Below are 16,631 nucleotides of genomic sequence, written 5' to 3'. Positions count from 1 at the left end.
CAATCTTTTTTTCTTGGCTGTCTTTGCTGCTTATCACCCAAACCCTCTCATACAGTGACTGTTAAATACTTGAGAGCAAGAACTTTGAAACAAACGAGGTAGATGTGCACACACTGAGAAAACTGCAAACCTCTCTTCTCTTAGAAGAAATACTTTCACATTTGTGTCTACTGTGTCCTCTACCAAGAGGCAGCTGGGGTATTAAGAAAAGGCCCCTGGAAGTGGCCTCTTGACGTCAGATAAGTCGTGTTGCTTCCGGTCCCTAATTTTCTCATCTATAGAGGGAAGAGGTTTGACTGAGTTATCGTCAAGGTCCCTTCCAGCTTGAAGACTCAGTAATTTCATAACGAAATCATCTGAATCCATGCTTAACAGACTTGAAGGGCCAAACATTCCGATAAACATAAACCTGAGGCCTGGTCTTTCAGGGGTCAAGTCTCCAGCAGGTTCAACAGTCACTCCCCCGCCTTCCACCTCACTTCTCTTCTCAAGGGCTTCTGTGACGAAGGAGAGTTCAGGGCTTTTCCTTTCAGACACGTCAATTCAGACGGACCCCGTGGCTGAGGTGGAAATCACAGTGCTCTCACCAAGAGAATACAGTGCTGATTTCAGGAGAAATGCATAAGCAGGCCCAGAGAGGGAGACTTTGTTTTTTAAAAAAATCCTGTCAGTTTGGAAACCAGGGTGGGGGTGGGGGTGTTTGGCAAGTCCGGCCTCCAGCACAGAGGTCCGATTGTGTCTTCATTTCACACTGGGCTACAGTGTCTGACACAGAATGCCCCGGTGTGTGTGCAGGGCCTGGACAGCTTGGGGAGGTGACCCGATCGTCCTGCTTCTTGCAGGCACGTCACGTCCCATTTCGGGTAGGATGACACAGCCACTCCACACTCAGAGCAGGAAATGGAGACTCTAAACGTACTATCAGGGTTTAATAGTGAGAATGGAAGGATATCTGCAGAAGGGTAGAGTTCTTCCCAACCTTATCTTTTTTGCCTGGCTGGCATATCTACTTTTGTTAACAAATGGGCGAAGTTTATGATAAACAAGAAGTGGTTTAAAGGATCATAGAATCGTGGGCTTATTGCCTGTCATTGGGGTCATGCAGACTTCCTCTAAGAAATAAGACTATTAGAGCCTGTTGGATTACTCTCTAGTTTTGTCATTTCGTTAAATTCCCTGGACCCCTAAGGAAAGTCATCACCTTCCGTGCTCACTCAAGCACAAAAGCTTCCTTGAGAGCTGTGAGCAAGGCAGGGAAGGCCGGTAAGCTTGCTTTCTTTGTTTAAATTGAACATACCTACCTCTACTTTGTATCTGAGAGAATTTCAGCCCTTTTGGACCTTCTGGTCCTGGCTGGATCTTCAGTCTGATCAGAGGCCATTTCTCCTTTTTCCCATCCTCAAATCCCAACTCTGAGTTGGAGATGTAATGACTGACATGGGTCTCACACAGGGGGACTGGCATCATGAGTCTGACTCCTCACTCGTACTGTGTTTATGACTGGCCAGAAACTGACCCCTTTACCTACACTCAAAGCATAGTGAGAAAACTACCTCTTCAAAACCAGAGGCTTTCTAGGATCTGGAGATAGACAGCTTCCGGAACCACAGAGAATACTTAAATGAGTCAGAAAAAGCATACAAGGGGGCCGGGGTGGCTCAGTTGGTTAAGCGACTGCCTTCAGCTCAGGTCATGATCCTGAAGTCCCAGGATCGAGTCCCGCATCAGCCTCCCTGCTTGGCAGGGAGTCTGTTTCTCCCTCTGATCCTCCCCCTTCTCATGCTCTCTCTCCCTCATTTTCTCTCTCTCTCAAATAAATAAATAAAATCTTTAAAAAAAAAAAGAAAAAGAAAAAGCATAGAAATTCATAAGTTGCCCTGCAGTCTGCTTAACAGCTCAGCTGAGAAGAACGCAGAGTTTTCTAGACGTAGATAATAAAAGAGAAAATGGAGTAAACTGGGCCATTCATGTTTGTTACTTACTTTTTGCTCGAGTGTTTTTGCTTCTCTGGTCCCACTTCTCCATTACCATATTTCTGTCACACAACAAAACCCAGGCCTTCATAGGGGAACAGAATGCGGAACTCTGACCCCAGCTCTCGTGTGACCATGTGGCAGTTTTCACAGAAGAGAAACCTCTACCTACCTGAGTTTTTGTCAGGCAGTCGGTTTATCCTCCACACAATGGAGTTGAAGGCATGTTCATACTTGGCAGTTCCCAGAGTTACTCTCATGACAGGCTCAGAGCCAGACATACTGGCTGAGCCAAAACTCGCCCCTCGGTTCACTTTGGCTTTTAAAGACTTTTCCCCCAGGACGCTTTCCCTGCGGAAGTTTTTCACCCACTCACTGGGCACGGGGTAACGAACCATCACATTTTCACAGGGAACCTGAGTGAGAGGGTCTCGGTTAGAGGAGAAGCCAGCTGACATCCTGAGCCAGCTCTGCACCTCCACCTCCGCCCCATTGATGCTTGCTGCCGTCCTGAGTGTGAAAGGCAAGGTCTTCTCTGCAAACACTGTCCTGAACCTCATGAGCTCAAAGCGACAGGCATCCAAAGGGTTGAACAGAATAACCCGTGAGCTGCTGAATACGTCCTCATCCACACACCCATGAAAACAGCACTGATGGAGCTTGATCCACTTGGTGGTTGTGGTGGGCATGATGTCTTGCCGGGAAACTATCTCGTTCCCTTTGACAAGGACATCGTTCAGACCCAGGCGGCACTCTGCCAGCCCAGAGAGGAAACTCAGAATGTGGATCCGCGTCAAGACATGGTGCTGGAGAATCTGGTTGTCTCCTTTGCTCACAATGCCAGAGAATTCATCCTTGACATCCACAGTAATCTCCTCTTCCAGGTAGTTCAAGCCAACTGTGCTCAAGTCCATTGACATCACCGGCAGATTCATGAGCCGGTCTTGAACAGCACGGATGAAACTCAGGAAGTCGTCGTAATTGGTGGTGCCCAGCTTAATCACTTGTTCCCTCTCTGCTGTGTGGGCCACAGCAGGTTTGGGCTGGTATTTCTTCTTCTCCTTGTAGATGACACGGTCTATTCGTAAGCTGTGGATCCTGCCATTCTCGTCATAGTTTTGGAGCCGGGGTTCCGAAATTTCATGGCAGATCTCCAGCTTGAACTCACGGAATGGTTTTTCCAGACCCTGCTCATAATACAGCTGCAGGTAACCACTGTCTGTTAGTTTGATGTAGATGGGTCCCCAGTGCCTAGACGACATGATGTTTTTCTTCTCAGGGATCCTTAGCATCATTGGCCACCCATCTCTGGGCTGGGACAGTGCTGAACCAGGTGGGTGGTCATCTAGTTCAACCCAGGCTATGGGGTCATCATCTGGTAGCGTCGCACTGCCTGAACGATCAGGGTCATCAATCTGGAGTTGCTTGAGTTTTTCAACAGCATCAGAGTGGGACTGGGTTTTGCTTGAGTCATCAAAACTGATGGCATCCTGGTAGACGGCAATGAGAGAATCTCTTTGGCTCTTGCCTGTGGCACTGGAAACAGAATTGTTTTGGGAACGTCTCTCCTGCTCCTCAAAGAAAGCAGTGAAAGGGTTGATAGGGGAGGGTTGGACATCCTGCAGAGTCTCATTCAGGAAAGGATTGGTTGCCCTCCAAGGTGGAGCCTCCGTTATGGAAGGTGGATGGCTTAAGGATGAAATGTCCAGTTTCTGAACTTTGGACAAGTTCATCAAAGTGCTCTTGGGACGTTCCCTCTTCTTGAATGACCCAGCTGAGTGGTGAGGTACATCTGGGGTCACAGATGCAACAGGTGGTGGGTTTGGCTTCAGGGGAGAGGTGACTGGTGGCAAAGGGCAGCTGACCTCATTGTCATCAAAAGTGACCCAGCTGGGGAAACGAGCAGAGGTTACTGGAGTGGCAGGATGTCCATTCATGGCTGGACTACTAGCCTGCCAGCTGATGGCCTCCATCTCTACCTCTTCATCTTCCTGGACTGAGGAAGAACTGTCTAAAAGAAAAAGGAGAACATATGAGGGCTGCTATTCAGGGCCTCTTAGATGTATGGGAAACAGGTATGGGAATGAAGAATGACTAGAACTTTATCTGAAATCCGGTAAATTCCAAAGCAGCTCCTTACCTGTGTCAAGATGCTAGTCTGGGCACAGATTTCACAATTTTGTAATAAGCACAGCACAGGGGCTACACATCAAATGCAGTAAGAATACAAACGGGCCTATCGATAAGACTAAGGCCCCTCATAGTTTAACTCTTATACATTCTCCCTTTGATAGAAGTTTCTAGAAAAGATGCTGTCCTTACCATGCTCTAAAGTGTGTATTAGTTTTTTGGGGCGCCTGGGTGGCTCAGTGGATTAAGCCTCTGCCTTTGGCTCAGATCATGATCTCAGGGTCCTGGGATCGAGCCACGTGGGGCTCTCCGCTGAGTGGGAAGGCTGCTTCCCTCTGTTTCTCTGCCTGCTTCTCTGCCTACTTGTGATCTCTCTCTCTGTCAAATAAATGAATAAAATCTTTTTTAAAAAAAGTGTGTATTAATTTTTAGTCATTGAATTCCACCTCCTACATAAAATGATATAAAGCTGATCTCATCTCATTGAACAAAACACATTATCTGTTCTAAGTGATCACAAATAATGTGATTGGAGGGATTTTTGCCGAAATGTGATCAAGAAATACTAAAGACAAAAATATTAACACCCTTAAGATGAAGTTAGTCCATACAAGTGAATAAGAAGGCTATAAAAACTTTAATAGAAATATAGACAAAGGACGACATATACAGACAGCTCAGGAGAGGGAAACTAAAACTGTCTAATAAGCATGTGAAAAAATGTCCAATCTCACTAGTAATAAAAAACTGTAAATTAAAAACAATCAGTGAAGATTTTAAAAATTTTTAGTCTTCAATGAGGTTAAGGATACCATTATATGAACAGTAAACAGAACTTTAATGGGACTGTAAATTTCTATAAACTCTCTATAGGTGGTTTAGCAATTTGTATTAAGGGTTTTACAAATGTGTGTAAACAGTAACTTTGTATTTTGCCCTAAGGAAATAAATCCAAATTGTGAACCTGTTTTGACTAAATGTTAAGCAACTAAAGTATACAATAGAATAATACCCAGCCATTAAACCATTTGTAAGTATGCAGTAATATGAGAAAACACTCATAGTCTCTTCTTTTTTCTCCAAAAATACTTTTCCATCTTGGGGTTTATTTATTTTACGCGGAAGAAAAGGGGGTATTATAAATAAAACACCACCTGAGCAGGAACTTCAAGGGAAGGGATATAGGACTTGATTTTCCATGTGGGAAAGATCCAAACCTTTTAGGTAGCAAAACGACCCTGTGTGTCTGCTGGGATTCTGCAAAGGGAGGGGGAAATTGAAGACTTTAGCAAGGAGTTGATTGTGACAAAAGAATGGCACAGAAAACAAATCTGTGTGGCATATAGTAGATACTCAGTAAAAATTTGTTGATTGAATAAGTGAGAAAAGAGACTTTGCATTGGGGCAATTCTATCTTCTCTGTCCCTGGAAGAAAGCATATGGAGATCTCTGAAACCATTCCACCCACTATTTCTATCACCAGCAACGTGGCGTCAAAGGAAACAGATGCTCAGTGGTTGAGTCAAGTAGCTGAGTTTTCTAACTGCCTCACTAGACCTTCATGAATATCATATCCAATCAAACCAGATCAGCAAAGCCACACGCAATTGCAAGTGGAATTACATGTGGATGGAATGGCTGGCTCGTTATTCATCTTCCCAACTGTATTTATTCAAACAACGAGCAATTTCCTCTACTGAAAACATCACCTTGAAAATGTAAGCTAAATATGTGAGTATGCATACACACATATCCACACTTGCCCCAGCAATATAATGGGTAAAAAAGTGTTTTCTGTATGTACGGCAACCACAAAAGGATTTCAAAGCATTTTAAAATTAAAGATGAGACTTTCCTTCAAATTAATCATTAATCCACTTTTGGAGATGTGGGATTTAATTTCTGGAAAATGAAGGGAAAAGGATCAATAAGCCAGGTTTGTAGGATCTGTATTTTATTTATTATCATTACTACTACTACTACCAGTATTGTATCAAAGGCCAAAGGGAACAATGTGGGCCTGAGTAAAATAGAATCACTTCCTAGGAATGTAACTGATCCTCCCTAGACGACTGGAGAAGCCATGCATCTCAAAACATCAATGTTTTATGAAGCCGCTCTAAGGCGCTTTTGTAACAGTAGAGTTTCCACCCAAACAGCCTGGTACTGACCCAGCCCCTGTACCAGGGATATCCTTTTTGTCTTGGGGCTCATCACCACTCCCTAGTCTGAACAAGCCAAAGTCCTTTTCCTTTGGAGGGTGCTTTTCTGCCAAAGCTGTTTCTTCTTGCTGCCAAAGGATTCCCTTCTGTTGGGAATCTTGTCCCCAAAATAGCATTTCTCATTTTCCTCTATGAAGCCAAAAAAGAAATGGATGGGGTGGGGGTGGGGAAGCCTTTGTCTTCACTGAACATAATTTTTTTTTTAGAATAAATTCCTTTGTAAATGAAGTTATTTAAAATCATACAAAGTCCTAGACAGTTCTGAAGCATTAGACTTACCATATAATTTAAATGAAATTTCTTTAAATCTGGAGGGAAAATTTTTAATTAAATTAATTTCTAGAGATTCCATCTTCTCTTTGACAGCCATTAAAAGTATCAAAAGACTTGTTACAAAATATTCTCTCCGTTGGTAGAGAATCATCTCCCATGATTATAATCCATTTTAAAAATCCATCATTGGGGGCAGTAGTAGGGTGCAGGTCAAATTTCTGGAAATGAGATTTTTTTTTCTATGAAGTCATTTATAAAGAAAAATGTCTTAATAAAGATACTTTTACAGATGAAAAGCAAAAGTGGTCTCTAGTTCATGTGAAAATAAAGCATTTCTTGGAGTGAACTCAAGGACAGACAAACACAGCTTTTAAAAATAATCCCTTATTGACTTCCCTATTTGTAAGCTCTTAATTTTCTATCATTTATCAATGACTGAAAGGTATCTTGAATTGTTTTTGCAAAGATCAGGTCATATATTTTCTGAGCCTCTTTTTATTAAAACCTCTTTATTATATTATTCAAGACTTTCACATGTAAAAAATCAAGTTATCTGTATATGAAATTTCTGGAGGAAAATATCTGATCATATATGATAAAAATTTGGTATCCTTTATGTAATATGACAGTGTATTCTTAATAAAAATGATACACCCAGGGTACCTAGGTGGCTCAGTTGGTTAAGCGTCTGCCTTCGGCTCAGGTCATGATCCCAGAATCCTGGGATAGAGCCGCAAAGCAGGCTTTCTGCTCAGCGGGGAGTCTGCTTCTCCCTCTGCCCTCTCCCACCCTCTCCTCATTTGTGTTTTGCTCTCTCTCAAATGAAAACAACAAAAGCAACAACAAAAATAACTTACAAAAAGATACACCCTCACCAAAAAAATTAAATAAAATAGGATAAGAACAGATAATTCTCCAATTAAGAAATATAAATGTCAATAACTATTTAGGAAAAAAAGTTTAACCTTATAAAACAATAAATACAATTATCTCTGTGTCAAAGAGACAAAAATTTACTATGAATCATTACTTGTGACATCAGGAAGTTTACACTCTGATGGAAGTGGTCAAAAAATCTTCCTGAAGGACAATTTGAAAATTTGTGTAAAAGTCTCAAACAATGTGATCCAAAAATTCTATTCAGAGGAGTGTAATCTAAGGAAAGAACAAGACGGGCATGGGAAGAGTAGATAGCAGTATGTTTATCACAGCAATGTTTGTATCATAGAAAAATCGGAAACAACCTAAATGCCCAATAATGGGACACTGGTTATATTAAGTATCATACCCCTAAAACGGAATCCCCTGCAGCTATCAAGACAATGCTGGTGATGCATGTTTATTCACATGGAAGCTGTTCATGATATATATAGCTAAGGGAATAGTAACAAGAGCCTACAAACTGGAATCTGACTGCCTTGGTTTCAAATCTGTACCTGCCGCTTATTAGCTAGGTGACTCTGGGCAAGTTGTTTAACTTCTTGGCAACTCACCTTTCCCACCTATGACATTACAAAGATACTAAATCCTACCTGACAGGGTTGTTGGGAAAATACAGATGTTAAAATTGTGCCTGACAAGTAATAAGTGTTCAGTAGATGACAGTTGTTATTACTACTACTACTAGAAAGATACATTTTTATTATATAACTTTATATAATAATTATATACATGTATTAAAAAGCTTTGGAATATAATATTTCATAATATTTTGATGTGAAAACAGATGTGTCCTGTGGGGTAAGAGGTGATTTAAAAATATTAAATCTGTATTAAAAAATACTGTTTGCTTACAAAATAAAGAAATGATAAAAGGTCAAAACACAACTATAGCACTCCTACTAATTAACCTCAGAGAAAGAAAATAGTTTAGCTGTAATCCATGTTGAAAAAGCAGTAGTTAGATCTTTCCCATGACACTTACGACTGATGTGGCTGATACTGGAAACAATGAAGGGAATGGGGGGGAGCTGGCAAATTTCTCCAGTAAGAAATAGGCAAAAACTAATTATTTTCAGAACAAAATTAACTATCATACAGAATTCCATTTTATTGACTTAATAAAATAAAACCAAAACCAAAAATCCAGCATAATTTTAATTACTATCTCTTCCACTTGCTACCTCCAAATTACTTTTAGTATGAGTTGGGCTGCTGCCAAACAAAAGCCATGTATAAAAATCAGGCTCTCATTCGACACCACAGGGAGAACTGCTAATACCTAAGAGCTTCCTAATGTCTTTACTGATGCAAAAAAAAAAAAAAAAAAGAAAAAAGAAATGGTGGTAGAACTCATACAGGAATTCATCAAAGTGGCAGGATATAAAATCAATGCAATAAAATCAGTTGCATTTCTATACACCAACAAGACAGAAGAAAGAGAAAATAGGGAGTCGATCTCATTTACAATTGTAACCAAAACCATAAGACACCTAAAATAAATGTAACCAAAGAGGCAAAGGATCTGTACTCAGAAAACTATAGAACACTCATGAAAAAATTGAGGAAGACACAAAGAAATGGGAAAATGTTCTATATGCTTATGGATTGGAAGAACAAATACTGTGACAATGTCTGTGCTACCTAGAACAATCTACACATTCAATGCAATCCCTATCAAAATACCATCAACTTTTTTCACAGAGCTGGAACAAACAATTCTAAAATTTGTATGGAACCAGAAAGACCCTGAATAGCCAAAGGAATGTTGAAAAAGAAAACTAAAGCTGATAACATTGCAATTCCAAACTTCAAGCTCTATTACAAAGCTGTAATCATCAAGACAGCATGGTACTGGCACAAAAACAGACACACAGATCAGTGGAACAGCCCAGAAATGGACCCTCAACTCCATGATCAACTAATCTTTGACAAAGCAGGAAAGAATAGCCAATGGAAAAAATGGTATTGGGAAAATTGGACAGCCACATTCAGAAGAATGAAACTGGACCATTTCATGACACCACATTCAAAAATAGACTCAAAATGCATGAAAGACCTAAATGTGATACAGGAATCCAGCAAAATCCTAGAGAAGAACACAGGCAGCAACCTCTTCGACCTTAGCTGCAGCAACTTCTTGCTAGACACGTCTCCAAAGGCAAGGGAAACAAAGGCAAAAATGAACTATTGGGACTTCATCAGGATAAAAAGCTTTTGCACACCAAAAAAAAAAAAAAAAAGAAAGAAAAAGAAAGTCGACAAAACCAAAAGACAACTGACAGAATGGGAGAGGATATTTGCAAATGATGTATCAAATAAAGGGCTAGTATTCAAATCTAATACCCAAAGAACAAATAATCCAACCAAAAAATGGGCAGAAGACACCAACAGACATTTCTCCAAAGACATCCAAATGGCCAACAGACACATGAAAAAAATGCTCACTACTTGGCATCAGGGAAAGACAAATCAAAACTACAATGAGATACTACCTCACACCAGTCAGAATGGCTAAAATTAACAAGTCAGGAAATGACAGATGTTGGCAAAGATGAGGAAAAAGGGAAACCCTCCTACACTGTTGGTGGGAATGCAAGACAGTACAGCCACTCTAAAAAACAGTATGGAGGTTCCTCAAAAATTTGAAAATAGAACTACCCTATGACCCAGCAATTGTACCACTAAGGATTTACCAGAAAGATACAAATGTAGTGATCCAAAGGGGCACCTACACCCCAATGTTTGTCCCAAACTATGGAAAGAATCCAGATATCCATTGACAGATGAATGGACAAAGAAGATGTGAATACACACACACACACACACACAATGGAAAACAACTCAGCCATCAAAAAAAAAAAAAATCTTGCCTTTTGCAATGATGTGGATGGAACTAAAGGAAATGCTAATTAAGTAAAATAAATCAATCAGAGAAAGACCATTATCATATGATAACGGAAAAAGTAATTCCACATACGATCTCATTCATATGTGGAATTTAAGAAACAAAACAGAGGATCATAGGGGAAGAGAAAAAAAATAAAACATGATGAAATCAGAGAGGGAGACAAACCATGAAAGACTCTTAATCATAGGAAACAAACAGGTTGTTGAAGAGGAGGGAGTGTAGGACAGATAGGGTAACTGGGCCGTGGACATTCGGGACAACACGTGGTGTAATAAATACTGGGTATTCTATCAAACTGAGGAATCCCTGACCTCTACCTCTGACCCCTCTACCTCTATATTGCACTATATGTTCATTAATTGAACTTAAATTTAAAAAGCGAAAAGAAAAGAAAAAAAGAAATGGTGGATTCTTTAAATGTTAGACCGCAATCTATTTTAAGTTCCCTGAAGATTAAATTAAATGATTACAATGGTAGTCAAAGTCACCAATCTGAAGAAAAAGTCAGAACTATGGGGAAAGATGAAGTTTCCATGGTATCTTGAACACAGCAGACACTCGGTCATCTTCTCTCCCCATTTCTTACCTAAGGTGCGCATTCAGTGACAAACGCAAAAAACTTACTGAAAGCTATTCACTGGAATTTATTTTCAATGGCAAGAACACATGATCTGAGATGGCTGCTGTTTTCTCAAGACGAGACAGCAAGAGCATCTACTTGAAACTGTAACCAGCCTCAGATGCCCGGCAGGGCCTTATGTATTTGTGGGTTGATGTGTAGAGTGAAAAGAGGAACGCAGAATTTGGGGGGTTTGAAGAGATTTTAGAAATAATGAAACTTGGCCCCTTCATTTTTTGCTAAGACTGAAGCTCCAGAAGTTTATGTGGACTGCCCAAGGTGACATTTAAAAAAAGTCCTACTTTTAATGTTCACTAATTGTGGCATTTTCTTAATGCTTGTTTGTTAAGCTAAAATCCAGTTAATTTTTCCCAATGTCTTTGAGATTGGCAAGTTACCTTGACCCACAGCTTTTCAGAAGCATTGCTCAGCAGGGGGAAAGAAATGAACTAAACAAGGGTTTACATCCACAGAGAAGCTTTTGGGCACAAGGTCAGGTGATGTCATCCCCTGATGTATGAATGTGTAAGAGTAAGAAAAGAGTCAGTCCTCTGAACCTTATCAAGGGAGCTTCTAACTGGGATAAAAGAAGCTGAGACCAGTTCAGTCTTCACAATACACTGATAAAAAGAGCCAGAGGGTGTGTGTCTATTCATCTGTCCTCACAGCATTCTCCAGGAGAAAGGATGCATTGATGCTGGTCAGAGATATCCTCAAGTAAAGAAGCCAATTCATAGAACTACCACTTAACTACTATTTGACCGAATCCCTGGCAGGAGTATTTGACACTACACTGTAGTTTCTATTTGTTAAGAGGACCTATGAAGCAGTGTTGAGTTGCTCCGCCAACTTCCTCTCTGCTTATCAACATGAGCGGACTCAACACATTTTTATTTATTTATTTATTTTTGCTCAGAAAAGCAAGCATCTGACCATAAGTTTGCTGAATATCTCAGAAACTTGTGTGCTCCTGATGACTCTGTTCTCTCTGGTTCTAACCTTTTGCTTTTGTTGTACCCCTGCTCACTTTGCCATTACTCAACCTTTGGATCCCTGCTTTTTGGCTTCTTCCTCTAACAGCTAAACTTCCACTCAACAGGCTTACGGGTTGTCGGGCTTCCTAGGCCTTTCTGGTATCAGCTTCTCATGTTGTCTTAGATGAAGATGCTATTCTTCAACTCCCACCAGGGCAGAGATCTTACTGTAACACCTTGCTGTTGTCTGAGGGAACCAAGTTCAGTTCCTTAGCAGAGGTCACAGGCAGGGAGCAGGGATAGATTCCAATATCTATAACAAACTGAAAAATCAACACTCCGTTTTATAAATTAATCTCTTAACATTTTATACATTAGGGTATATCAAAGACTTAACTAGTAATAAGGCCTGCTGAGAACCTAACCTGTGTTTTATTTCTTTGTTATTGCCATAGCAAAAAGCCCCATGTATTTCCCTCTCATCCTCGACTATTGGAGCACACCAAAGGGGGTGAACAAAGAGGACTTTCTAGGGTCTAAGCCTTTTTGAATGGGCAATGAAGCTCTGCTTAATGGACCATAACATTCTTCTATGATGTCCTAAATAGATGTTTTTCCCAAGAAGATATACAGATGGCCAACAAAGGGGCACCTGGGTGGGTCAGTCAGTTAAGCATCTGACTTCAGCTCAGGTCATTATCTCAGAGTCAGGTTGAGCCCTACGTCGGGTGCCCCACTCAACGGGGACTCTCTCCTTCTGCCTCTCCCACCATTGATGCTTTTTCTTTCTCTCACAAATAAATAAAATCTTTGAAAAAAAGAAAAAGGCCAACAGACATATGAAAAGATGTTCAACATCACTAATCAACAGGAAAATGCAAATCAAAACCACAGTGAGATATCAATCACCTTACACCAGTCAGAATGGCTAAAATCAAAAAGACAAGAAATAATTGTTGGCAAGGATGTGGAGAGAAAGCAACCCTTGTGCATGCTGGTGGGAACGTAAATGGAATAGCCACTGTGGAAAACAGTATGGAGGTTCCTCAAAAAATTAAAAATAGGGGGTGCCTGGGTGGCTCAATCATTAGGCATCTGCCTTCGGCTCAGATCATGATCCCAGGGTTTTGGGATCAGGCCCCACGTCTGGCTCCCCACTCAGTGGGAAAACTGCTTCTCCCTCTCTCACTCCCTCTGCTTGTGTTCCCTCTCTCTCTGTTAAGTAAATAAAGAAAATCTTTAAAAAAAAATTAAAAATAGAACTAGCATATGAGCCATTAATTCTACTAATAGGTATTTACCCAAAGAAAATGAAAACACTAATTTGGAAAGACACACACACACCTATGTTTATTGTAGCATTATTTACAATCGCTGAGATATGGAAGCAACCTAAGTGTCTATAGGTAGAAGAAGAGCAGGAAGATGTAACACACACACACACACACACACACACACACACACACATATTTATACACACACACTGGAATGTTATGTAGCCATAAAAAAGATGACATCATGTCCTTTGTAATAACATAGATGGATCTAGGGGGTATCATGAAAGTGAAATAGGTAGGATGAGAAAGACAAATACTCTATGATTTCACTCATATGTGGATCTAAAAAACAAAAGAAACAGAATCAGACCTATAAAAACAGGGAACAAGCTGCAAGAGGGGAAGTGGTAGGGGGATGGGCAAAATGAATGAAGGGGAGTGAGAGACACAGGGTACCAGTTATGGAATGAATACATCACAAGAATAAAAAACACAGGAGAGGGAATATGTAGTTAATGGTACTGTAGTGGCATTGTGTGGGGATGATGGTAGCTACACTGTGCTGTGCACAGCATACGGCATAAAGAAGTTGAATCACTATGTTCTGCTCCTGAGACTAACGTAACATTGGGTGTCAACAATACTCAAATAGAAATTTAAAAAAATAACAATAACTCATCTCTGGTGTGATGAGAGGTAGAAAAGGTTCTTTTGGTTCAGGAGCTTAAAAGAGAAGAGAAGCATCCAGAAGTTATTGTAAGGGAGAATGTATGGACGGGGCAAGGGAAAAAGAGGGTCTCCAGCCTGACTTTGAGTTGAGGGAGAGTTTTTAGACCCAGGAAGTGCCAGAGGTTGCGACCAGGACAAGGACCGTCTGCAGGGGCACTGGGACAGTGTTCATGCCCTTATTGTGACCAGGACAGGTGACTCATCAGGCCTGCCCGTCCCTCTGCCACAGGGCAAGTCTCACCCATGTGTGTCCCCATATCCTCCCTCACTATTCTTCTGGCTACCACGTGAGGAAACACCCCAGCAACAACCTGTTTGAGCCTTAGTGACAGGAACTGCTACTTTTCCAAGGCTGACTCTGTAAGTTCAGCAGGGCACCTGTGATAAGGGCAAAGAAACAGAGCTGGGGGCTCTCACATAGTATTACATGCGCTTGGGTATATGTGTGCTGGGGGTAAGGAGAAGAGCGAGCATTCGGACTGAGTCTGTATCAAGCCTATCTTCCATGTGTTGTTAACTTTGCTAGGCTACAATATAGCTTCCAGGAGAAATTCAAAAAGTCTGTTGGTGGCAGGGGTACCATCAGCTGGTCTAAGATCACCCATAGAAAGGTGAAGGGCAACTTCCACTAGCTGAAAAGATCTCTATAAATGATCCCCTTTCACCTATATTGCCTAAAGCTCATTTCTGTTCATATGGACTTTCCAGCAATGACAATAACAAATAACCAACAGCTCCTGCATGCAGTAAGCCACTTCTTTCCAGTTGAATTTGGGGTTGGTAATTCGATTTCTTTTCAGTACTTATTCAGCTCCCATTTAGTTACCAAGATCAAAGGAGACATTCTTTTTCTTCCTTCCTTCCTTTCTTTTCTCTCTTTCTTTCTTTCTTTTTTGAGTGAGAGAGAGAGAGAGAGCGCGAGCACTCGCGAGCATATGCATGCACGCAGTGGCAGGAGGTGCAGGGGGGAGGGGCACGGGGAGAGGAGGAGAGAATCTTAAGAGGCTCCATGCTCAGGACTCGATCTCAGGACCCTGGGATCATGACCAGAGCTGAAATCAAGAGTCAGAGGTTTAACCTACTGAGCCATCAAGGCAGCCCAGGAGGTGTTCTTAAACAGACACTGATGGTAGATGAAATTTTTTTTTTAAAGATTTTATTTATTTATTTGACAGAGATCACAACTAGGCAGAGAGGGAGCAGAGAGAGAGGAGGAAGCAGGCTTCCTGCTGAGCAGAGAGCCCAATGTGGGGCTTGATCCCAGGACTCTGAGATCATGACCCGAGCTGAAGGCAGAGGCTTAACCCACTGAGCCACCCAGGTGCCCCTGGTAGATGAAATTTATGAACTATAAGCATATCAAGTTAAGATAATTTCTTAGAAAAATAGGGGGGCAACTAATTTCTAGCATGACAATAGATTTATTCTCTCACGTACAGATCCATTTATATTTTTGAACATCTCAAATTTTTCAGAAGCCCTCATAAGGTAGATAATCTGCAGGCCAACTGTGAAATGCTATTTCCAGATGGTTTACTCACTCAGTGCTTTTCCTGACTTGCTACAGCATCCACACTGTCTGGCATATATACACCATGTCTCCTGGGTGGACACAAGGCTCGCATGGGAAAGGCTAGATTAAAAGTGGTTTACTAATGATGGATTGAATTCCTGGCTTTATGCTGGTCTCTACTGCCTCTTTTGTGCCATTGTAGGCAACAGAGAGTAAAGCTTGGGCCCTGGAGTTAGATCAACCTGGCTCAAAAGTATGAATTTTTGGGCACCCTACTTCACCCTTTCTAAACCTCAGGATTTCTCAACTCTCAAGGCAAATAATAACAATATCCACTTCATAGAGTTGTGAGTGTAAATGAGATCATTAATGGACACTGAATTTAACCGGCCCACAGCTCAATAAATGTCGCTATCACAATAAAAAATATGTAAGCATTAATTTCAGAGTTCTCAAGGAAGCAAAAAAGAGAGGGGGAAGAAAGAGAGGAGAGAGAATGCCTTTGAAGTTGTATTCTTAATCTGATAGAGACTGAAGGACAGATTGAAGAGGGAGAGGAGGAAGAAAAACGGAAGGAAGGGAAAGAGAGGTGGAGAAGGAGAAAGAAATGTCTCAGATTATGATTCCATGAGTCCAAATCTTTTCATAATTATTGCACAGATAAATCCCCAGAGGCTTGGGGATTACAAGAGATACCAGGGTCTGCATTCACAAAGTCATTGTGACTACAACAAAGCAGTAAGAGAAGTGTTAAGTCTTGAGTACACTCTGGCTGAGACAGAACATCCAACTTTCTATTATCCGTCTGGTACTAAGAATTGCCTATATAATTGTTGGGCAGATCTCAGATGTTTTCGTACTCCAGACAAGTAGTTCTCAAAGTAAGGGGATGTCCCCAGAGGGGCACACAGAATCATTGACTGGGGTGTGGGAAGAAAATATCAGATATTTTAATTTTGTCTACTTTATAACCAATCCTTCAAACATTTCTAATTTTTGTTCACATGTTATAAAACATTTACTAAAACACCTAGTATGTTTGTAATTTAGAAATAAATTAATAATATTACA

At 40.9% G+C, this 16,631-nt stretch overlaps 1 protein-coding gene across 6 annotated transcripts in view; it reads right to left on the bottom strand.

Moving 5' to 3' along the window:
- STON2 (stonin 2) overlaps nucleotides 1-16,631 on the bottom strand; it is a 150,932-nt gene that overhangs the window by 9,418 nt on the left and 124,883 nt on the right. For all 6 annotated transcript variants that reach the window (XM_046009677.1, XM_046009678.1, XM_046009676.1 and 3 more), the window contains one exon: nucleotides 2,146-3,984. In XM_046009677.1, coding sequence (XP_045865633.1) covers nucleotides 2,146-3,984 — 1,839 coding nt within the window. The remainder of the gene's footprint in view (nucleotides 1-2,145; nucleotides 3,985-16,631) is intronic.

Source organism: Meles meles, chromosome 6, assembly GCF_922984935.1.
Source record: "Meles meles chromosome 6, mMelMel3.1 paternal haplotype, whole genome shotgun sequence".
Taxonomy (NCBI): Eukaryota; Metazoa; Chordata; class Mammalia; order Carnivora; family Mustelidae; genus Meles; species Meles meles.
The sequence above is the reverse complement of the archived record's forward strand: the minus strand, read 5'-3'. Positions and strand labels throughout refer to the sequence as shown.